This window comes from Neoarius graeffei, chromosome 1 (genome assembly GCF_027579695.1).
Source record: "Neoarius graeffei isolate fNeoGra1 chromosome 1, fNeoGra1.pri, whole genome shotgun sequence".
Lineage (NCBI taxonomy): Eukaryota > Metazoa > Chordata > Actinopteri > Siluriformes > Ariidae > Neoarius > Neoarius graeffei.
Window position 1 is genome coordinate 23,435,589 of NC_083569.1, and position 9,724 is coordinate 23,445,312.

The 9,724-nt window shown below is 42.4% G+C and overlaps 1 non-coding gene and 1 gene segment (V, D, J or C); one reads left to right on the forward strand and one right to left on the reverse strand.

Moving 5' to 3' along the window:
• Positions 1 to 2,904: 2,904 nt before the first annotated feature.
• trnar-acg (transfer RNA arginine (anticodon ACG)) lies at positions 2,905 to 2,977 on the reverse strand. The gene has a single exon. It is a non-coding gene; the product is annotated as a tRNA-Arg (tRNA).
• A 5,697-nt stretch (positions 2,978 to 8,674) lies between these two features.
• Positions 8,675 to 9,234, forward strand: LOC132884213 (T cell receptor alpha variable 12-3-like). The segment is given in 2 exon segments: positions 8,675 to 8,714; positions 8,867 to 9,234. Coding segments are annotated over 2 exon segments (408 nt in total).
• The last annotated feature ends 490 nt before the right edge of the window (positions 9,235 to 9,724 follow it).

Genomic DNA, 9,724 nt, shown 5'->3' on the forward strand with positions numbered 1-9,724 from the left:
GCTATCAGTGAGCAAGAGCCAGCCCGCCCAGATAGATTTCTTAGTCTTGCTGGGGATTTTAACTCTGCCAATCCAAAGTCTGTTTTACCCAAGCTACACAAACATGTTGATTTCCCGACAAGAGGAAATAATACACTGGACCTTGTTTTCACTAACAACAAAGGAGCATACAAGGCTGCCCCCGTCCCCCACCTCAGACTCTCTGACCACATCACAGTTATGCTAAAGCCAGCATACAGGCCAAGGATGAAAGTGACCAAATCAGTTCTGAAAGAGATACGTGTGCAGCCAGAGGTTCTTCTTCTGCACTTCAGAACTGTTTTGACATTACAGACTGGGACAGTGATGCAGGCAGCCATGTACAACCAAAACATAGACCTAACCCTTCACACACCTTCTTCAGTCCTCTGCCTTCTGGAAAAAGGTACCAGATCCTCCAAGCTAGCTCCACCAGACTGGCGAACAGCTTTATATACCATGCTGTCGGGATGCTGAATTCTCTCTCTCTCCCCTATCTCCAAATAACTCAGTCTGTTACTACAATTCATCTGTAATATTGTAAAGTAATAAAGCACTTGTCACTTTATGACACTTCCTCACCTCAACATCTGCTCACGACTCATCCTGTAAATGGATCATGATTTGCATATTGCAGATACTCCCATATCCTTAGCCATTTTGCACTATTACTATTACCATTTGCACAAATACAATTTGCACTATTTCTGCTTGTGTGGTATTGTATGTGTGTGCTTTTTTTTAAGATCAATGCTTGTTTTGTTTGTGTATTTATGTTTACACCGAGGGTCTTGGAGAAACAATATTTCAATCTGTGAAAAAGCCTGTTTGCATTGATCCGTCCTCCGTTGCATAGTTGCTCTGTTCACTAGATAAGCTCTAGTGCTCCCTTTTTAGTGAGCTCAGTCAGCAGGCTGGTAAAGTCCAAAAAATTAAGAAAAACCTCCTGTAATAGCCAGCCAGCCCCAGGAACTGCCTCACCCCCTTTTTGGTCTTGAGCAGGCCACAACCACTGCATTCTTATCAATTTAGGGACGCACCTGCCCATGACCCAAGTGAAAGCCCAGATACTGTACTTCCACCCACCAAATTGCACACTTCCTTGGGTTTGCTGTGAGTTGTGCATATTTCAGTGATCTCAAGACAGCCCTTGGGTTTTGGAAATGCCACTGCCAATGTCCCTGTGTGCTCGTGACAGGAATTGAACTATGATGCAACGGCTGGAGCGCACCTCTGCAGAGCAGGGACCTAATCTGTGAGCAATGTCCACTGAGTAAGCCAGCTGGTTCACAATGTCCAGGGAAACGTGTTTGAAAATATCAACAATGATATTCTTCACTTTCTCACCTGCTTGCTCCGGAATGCCAGACACTCATAGATTCCATCTTCTTTTATAGGCATCCAGGTCACTGCATTGTTTCTGAGGACACTGTTCTCTGTTTCTAAGATGTGGACTTTACTTTGTAAGGCGATGACTTGATTTGTCACATCTTCTACCTGTTTCCCCATAGAATCAGGGACGTCAGTGACACTTTTAATGGAATTTGTCTTATCTTTAACCTTTGCCTCAAGTGACTGCAGCCGTTTGAGAGATTTTTCTTGCATCTTTTCAATTCTTTCCATTATTATTAGCAAAAGCGAGATGGGCACAGCCTCTTTATAATCCTCGTCACTGGCACGTGTCTTCAACCTTTTGGCTGGTCATGGTTTCAGAGTTTCTAGTAGTGGCACCAAACACTGTTCCATTTTGTCTTGTAAAGCATCTGGTTCAAACTTTTCACTCAGAGACTTTCTGGCATAGAAATGCATTACAGCGCAGCTACCTTCCTCTGTTTCCATATTGACAGATAACCTGACAAAAGTAGCAAGTATGCTTACCAACTCCTGTCGGTTTAGTTCGTATAGTGATATGTTCACTTCTCCTTTAGTTAGTAGGTTCACTGAATGGTTAACTTGAGGCACTAGTTGGATAACCGTGAATAAAATGAAAGAAAACAAGGATTAAAAAATTGTTTCTGAGCAAGGTCCTTGTAGTAGCTATTTAGTTTATCAATTAGGTTCATTCTAATCAGCCCTTAAGCATATTTAGCAATTCAGCACATTAGGTTTCGTTTATCATGTTGCGGAGCTCCACAAATCACATATTACACTGACGCCATGTTGGCTGCCCCCCTGTTGCTCTTCTTCTTCACGAGCAACTTGGCTTGTATATTTGTCCCCCTCTTTCTCCATGGCTATAGGTTCTAAATCATCCTCAGACAGCCAACCAAAGATTGAGGACGAATTTGAAGAGCCTTTTTGTCTCTTTCAAAAGAATTGGTTTCAAGAATGGACACCACTGCAGAGAATAGTATAGAGTCCATGTGGACACAAAAAAGGCATTGGTGCACATGATGTCACGCATGCAGCACCGCTAACCTGTAAATCACTGCGATCTAATAATGATGGAAAAGTTTAGTGATTTTTGGAGCAGAATTCATATGCAAATATTTATTTTCGAACCAATTTTTTATTTATATGCTAACTTAGAAGAAACCTTTATTTGTCACATGCACACTTCAAGCACAGTGAAATTTATCCTCTGCATTTAACCCATCTGAAGCAGTGAACGTATGCACACACACCTAGAGCAGTGGGCAGCCACACGACAGTGCCCAGGGAGCAGTCAGGGCTTAGGTACCTTGCTCAAGGGCACTTCAACCCAAGGCCACTCCATGTTAACCTAACTGCATGTCTTTGAACTGTGGGGGAAACCAGAACACCCGGAGGAAACAGACACAGGGAGAACATGCAAACTCCACACAGAAAGGCCCACACCAGCCACTGGGCTCGAACCCAGAACCTTCTTGCTGTAAGGCAAAAGTGCTAGCCACCCTTTAAAGTTTTCAAGCCAGCCAGGAGTCGAACCTAGAATCTTCTGATCCGTAGTCAGACACGTTATCCATTGCGCCACTGGCCCTATAACTTAACTACCATAACTATAGCTTGACAGAGCACCATGTACAGACCATTTCACATGCTCATTCACACATAGGGACATTTTATCCCAGCAAATTTCCTACAGTCTTGTTTATTTTGGAGGTGGGAAGAAACTGAAGAACCCATGTGGGGTGAACATGTAAAACTACACATGTGTCACAGTGCTGCCAGTAAAACAAATACTCATCTCATTATCTCTAGCCGCTTTATCCTGTTCTACAGGGTTGCAGGCAAGCTGGAGCCTATCCCAGCTGACTACGGGCGAAAGGTGGGGTACACCCTGGACAAGTCGCCAGGTCATCACAGGGCTGACACATAGACACAGACAACCATTCACACTCACGGTCAATTTAGAGTCACCAGTTAACCTAACCTGCATGTGTTTGGACTGTGGGGGAAACCGGAGCACCCGGAGGAAACCCACGGGGACACGGGGAGAACATGCAAACTCCACACAGAAAGGCCCTCGCCTGCCACGGGGCTCAAACCCGGACCTTCTTGCTGTGAGGCGACAGCACTAACCACTACACCACCGTGCCACCCCAAATACTCATCAAATTATCAATTTTTTACAAATTGTCTGCTTAAAATGTGTTGCGGTGTGCTGTTATGTCATTTTTTTTATCATAAAGAAATCTTTGTACCCTCATGGTACAATTCCATATTCCTCAATAGCCAGTGCACTAAAGACAAGGCTTGGCTCAATCCTCATACCAGAATTCCACAATGACTGTGGACCCATGAGTCTCTCTGTTCTGACTGGAGTAATCAGTGGCGTGCACAGACATTTTGGGGGGCAAGTGCTCTGGGGGGAAAAAAGGGCACTTTTTTGTGCATGTGGAACACCTTATTATAAAAGTCTGAGATTTAACCCTCCTCTTGTGTTCGGGTCGCCACTGACCCGTTTTAGTTTTTAAAGGTGTAAAACAACCACTTAATGTTAATTTATTACATCAAGGCTTTTTGACTTTGCCAGGAATCTCTAGTTGAACAAAATAGAAAAATAAATTTTTGCTTTCCTAAATCTGAAAATGGTCTAGCAAAAAATATAATACTTATGTGCAGGCGGGCGGCACGGTGGTGTAGTGGTTAGCGCTGTCGCCTCACAGCAAGAAGGTCTGGGTTCGAGCCCCATGGCAGGCGAGGGCCTTTCCATGTGGAGTGTGCATGTTCTCCCCGTGTCCGCGTGGGTTTCCTCCGGGTGCTCCGGTTTCCCCCACAGTCCAAAGACATGCAGGTTAGGTTAACCGGTGACTCTAAATTGACCGTAGATGTGAATGGTTGTCTGTGTCTATGTGTCAGCCCTGTGATGACCTGGCGACTTGTCCAGGGTGTACCCCGCCTTTCGCCCGTAGTCAGCTGGGATAAGCTCCAGCTTGCCTGCGACCCTGTAGAAGGATAAAGCGGCTAGAGATAATGAGATGAGACTTATGTGCAGTTGTTTCTGTATGCGACGGGCTACTTCACGACAAAATAATTACAGCTTGGGCTTAGAGGGCAAACAATACATTTTCATTCGATTCATGTGTTATCTGGCTGGTGGGGCAGGGGAAGAGCTGACTGACTGCCCGATGTGTTGTCTGTGCTACGACAAGGCCGTGGCTTCCAGGACGCTATGCTGCTGCAACCTTGCATTGAATGCACTGCATGCTTGTTCACGTGACAGAGCAAGAGAGACAGAGGTCCGGTGTGTGTGCGGAGGGGGCACACATCGGGACATTATTTTCACACACACTTTTAATGCCACGGCTTTTCTAAAAGATCATATCGACATTGGCCTCAGTAAACTGTAAAAAAAAATTCAAAAGGGCACTTTTTTGGACAGAGGGGCAGGTGTTTGAGCACCACCTCGTGTCTATCTGTGCACGCCACTGGGAGTAATTACACTGTTGGATTGTCCTGAGGAAGGGCATGTCATTATCTGAGTGTATTAAACCCACATATATAATACTGAAACTGTATATTGTGGGAATCAGAATATTTTGACTCTTTTCTACATTGTAGAACAATACTGAAGACATCAAAACTATGAAATAACACATGGCACATGATGATGCTTTGCACACTATTGGTATTATCTTAACCAGCTTCATGAAGTAGTCAGTTAACAGGTGTTGCCTCGTCAAAAGTTAATTAGTGGAATTCCTTGCCTTCTTAATGTGTTTGATATCAAACAGTAAATAGTAAATAATAAAAATACAGTAAGTAGCTCTATTTGACGATGGTAGTAATCCATATTATATCAGGAACCGCTCACCTAAGTAAAGAGAAACGACAGTCCATCATGACTTTATGACATGAAGTGTCTTTTAATGAATTAAAAAAACAACAACTTTGAATTAGGTGTGTCCAAAAATTTGACTTGCACTGTATTTTTTGCACAAATATATTAATTTTCAAAATTAAAATAATCTTTTCAACAGCTAATGATTTTTTGTCTTTCTGTAATGTATGCACTGTATGTGTAGTAAACATTTATGAATGTATAAAGGTTTTTCTCCTTGGTGAACACTAGATGGAGGAGTCAGTTATCTTATTGTGGGCAAAGTACTGAGAACCACACAACCCTGCTCACATCCTCCAGAGATGTTCAGTTCTTTGATGAAGAACACGACTTTTCACAATAAAACCTCTGTGACAGAGTATACCTGGTCTTCTATCATACATACTGCATATATGTTATCCGAACCCCTGCTCCGGTTACTCTTAGTAGCTCAGTTTAGTTCAGAGACACCATTCTGATAAAACAACATAACTGTCCACGGATGACTAAACTTTGAAATAAACCTTAACTATTCTCTTCCACTTAGCAGCTCTAACATTAAGCTGCCTGCTGCTGCACATATGACACATGGAGAAAGCAAGACACAAAACAAATTCGCATTCAAAGTGAATATCAGTTCATTTAATGCAAAAATATCTCACACACACACACAGCATGTACCACTCCCTTCCAAAGCCTAATGGCTTGCTGGCATCTTTGAAAGACCAGCAGTGAAACACCTCAGAAAATATTTGTGATGCAAAAACAAATTAAAAAGAGGCTTTGTGCTTCTTTTCTCTCTAATATATTTTCTGTTGGGGTCGAGGACCCTAATGTTGAGGCACTACAAAAGCACATAATTAAAATATTCAATTCTGTACTTATTAGAGTATATTTTTCTCTCCCTCCATCCATTTTCTATACTGCATTTCCATTGTGGGTCGTCGGTGAGCTGGAGCCAATCCTAGCTGATGATGATGGAGAAGCTGGGTACACCCTGGACAAGTCACCAGTCTATCACAGGCTTAACACAGAGAGACAGACAGCCATTCACACTCACATTCATACATACCAGCAATAGCTCTATAGAGAAGCCAGTTGACCTCATCCTTTGGACTGTGGGAGGAAACCCACACAGGCACAAGGAGAACATGCAAACTCTACACAGAAAGACTCCCAATTGACTGGTATGTTCAGACCAGGAACCTACTTGCTGTGAGGCGACAGTGACACTGCACCTCTGTGCCACCCGAGTGTAGTTTATACATTAAAATGACTGTAATTATGTAAAAACATTAATTCCCTCCTTTCAGTATGTGTTTGCTTCAATGTGCTCAGGACAGGTTCCCCATGTGAGGCTGGATGTAGATAATATCACTATAGCCTTCTTTCATCTCAGAAATATTGCTCAGGTAAGAAATGCAGTAAGCCTAGTTTATGCTTTTGTTACCTCTAGGTTGGATTATTGTGATGCCTTACTGTCTGAATGATCTAACAGGTGCATAAACAAGCTCCAGCGAGAGTCCTTACTAAAACTAGAAGGTATGACCACATCACCCCTATCTTATCCACACTGCAGTGGCTCCCAATCAAATTTCACACTGATTATAAACTACTACTATTTAACTATAAAGCACTGAATGTGCTTTATCCTGCGCCACAGTACCTGAATGAATTTCTGGTCCTTCATGACTTGCCACAATGACTTAGATCAAAAGGTGCAGGCTATCTGTTGGTACCTCAAATAGTTAAGGCTCCATCAGAGGGAGAGCCTTCTCTCACAAATCCCCACAGTTATGGAACAGCCTTCCAAGTCGTGTTTGGGTCTCAGACACAGTCTCATTGTTTACGTCTTGGCTGAAAATATATTTGTTTAGTCAAGCCTTTTGTTAACAGCTTTTTATTACATAAAGTAGCAGATCTGGAGGGTTCCTGGGCAGAGAGTGTTTTGATAAGTGTTTTGAAGAGTGTATTGAAGTGCCCTTGACCAAGGCATCTAACCCCCAACTGCTCCACAGACTGCTCTGGGTATGTTGTACATTGTGGCAGTGGGGGCGTGGTCAAGCGTCAGTCTGTGACAGGAGGGCGGAGTCAGGGAAGGTAAGTAAGGCAGAATCACTACACCTGATTGTGGTAATCAGAGCGGGTGGGTGGAGCACAGAAGTACGGCAGGCCAGAACTGAGTTCCAAAAACTCTTTTAATTTGCACTTTTCAGTCGAAAACACACTCTACCAGCCATACGCATACACACACACACATAAGTCATCTGGTCGGGGAGAGAGCTCTCTTCCTCTGCTCTCTCTCTCTCCTTATATAGGGCGCGGTCACTGGGGAAGACACACAAACACAGGTTAACTAACATCAGGTGTGGTGATTCTGCCACTTACCTTCCCTGACTCCGCCCTCCTGTCACAGACCGACGCTTGACCACGCCCCCACTGCCACATACATCAATCTGTGAAATGTCTGTAATGTAATGTAATGTAATGGTAAAATGGGATGTTTGGATGCTGCCCCCCCTTACACGTTCATTGAGGTTTGTTGACGGTAGAATGGCCTTATGTACACCCTCAAGTCTCTGTTACGTTCTGACTCTCCCTTTTAGTTATACTGTCATATTTAGTCTTGCCGGAGTCCCCACTTGCACTCAGCACACAATGTTCACTGTTCGTAACCATTACATGACAGTGAGCATACCTAACAATCTGTGTTTCTCTCTCTCTCGTGCTACACATGCCACTCCTGAGATACCAGTGATGATGATCGGATGCGTTACTTTGTTCTCATCTCTTCACTCCTGTGGAGGATGACCCCTTATGGACAGCCTAAAGATCCACTTAGAAGATAGTGTTGGAGAAAAACAGTTTTGCTACGATGGCTCAAGACTGCAGTTGCCATGAACAGTTTTGCACTCAAGTCTCAATCAGTAAACAGTTGATAACTTCAACAAAATAGACTTCATGCCAAAGCTACAATGAATTTCCTGGTTACCCGGTTGCCCCATTTCACTATATAGGACACAGTTATAGAAGTGAGGTATTTATAATCACACTGTCTGTTATCACCCAAATGAGGATGGGTTCCCTCAAGGTTTCTTCCTTTTGTCGTCTCAGGAGTTGCCACTGTCACCTCAGGTTTGCTCAGTAGGCATAAATTTATATCTGGCATTTATATAGTTCTGTAAAGTTGCTTTGCAACAATGTCTATTATTAAAAGTGCTATACAAATAAAATTGAATTGAGTGAAAAGCCAGGATGCTACAGCAACTCAACAATCTGACAACACTGTAAGTGACACTGTCATGTGATGTTGTGGGGGCGGAGCTTCATGATGCTTCTTGAACCTTTATGATGTTTCCATATTAGCTTACAGAAAGTCCTCAGAATAGTTTAATTCAGCTAAGACCATTCATCATGTTCAGTGTTATATTAATGTGTCTGTGGCTTTCACTTGGTGAGTTCTGATTTTTTTTTTCAAAAACATTATGTGTTGAATTATTAATTAATGAGTCTGTGTGGTGTTAAGAAACAGCAGAATGTGGGCCTGACTTGTGTAGTTCTGGCTTGATTATGTAAAGGTTAAAAATATTATGTTCTCTATGACAGGTGACTCCATGGCAGATTCAATAGAGCCACTTTTCACTCGTGAAGTTGTACATGAAGGTGATGATGTCACTCTGTCCTGCAGCTACAGAAAATTCACTGGTACAGTCACCAACCTGCACTGGTACAGACAGCATCCAAAATCTACACCTGAGTTCCTTCTTTATATTTATCCAAGTGGAGATCTAAGTCCCAACCGTCCCCCAAGAACGTCTGCTAAAGTTGATGAAAAGAAGAAACAAGTGGATCTGCTCATCTCCTCTGCTGCTGTATCAGACTCTGCACTATACTACTGCGCTCTGCAGCCCACAGTGACAGGAAATCCAACTGCACTGTACAAAAACTTTCACACAGTTTTGTTTATACTGTAGGCAGTTCTGCTGATGAATTTGAGAAGTTTTTGATGAGAATCTCACTTTCTCTCTGAATATTTATAAAGGGATTATATTGATGCCACATGTTGTATAATAGTATCATAAAACATTAAAACAGTTTTATTATACTGAAGACAAGTGAACTAATAAGTTCCATAATTTGCATGCTCTCCGAACCTAATTTTACTGAATTCTCTCTTTTTTTTAAACTTTTTATTTATAAACCTTTTTCACATGTTAAGAACAACTAGTAAGAAGGAGTTAAGAAACAAAGCAAGAAGAAAAAAGAGAGAAATAACATGAGATCATGGGATGATCAGTAAATAAACCCAGATTTGCTGAATTCAAAACAAAATATCCATACAGAGAATAATTATGGAAAAACACACCAGTTTCCCCACAGTTTTTCTCCCAGCTATTTTTGGAGCCATATTATAAGGTGACCAGATTTCTGAGAAGAAAACCGGGGTCATTTTCGGTTCAGCAG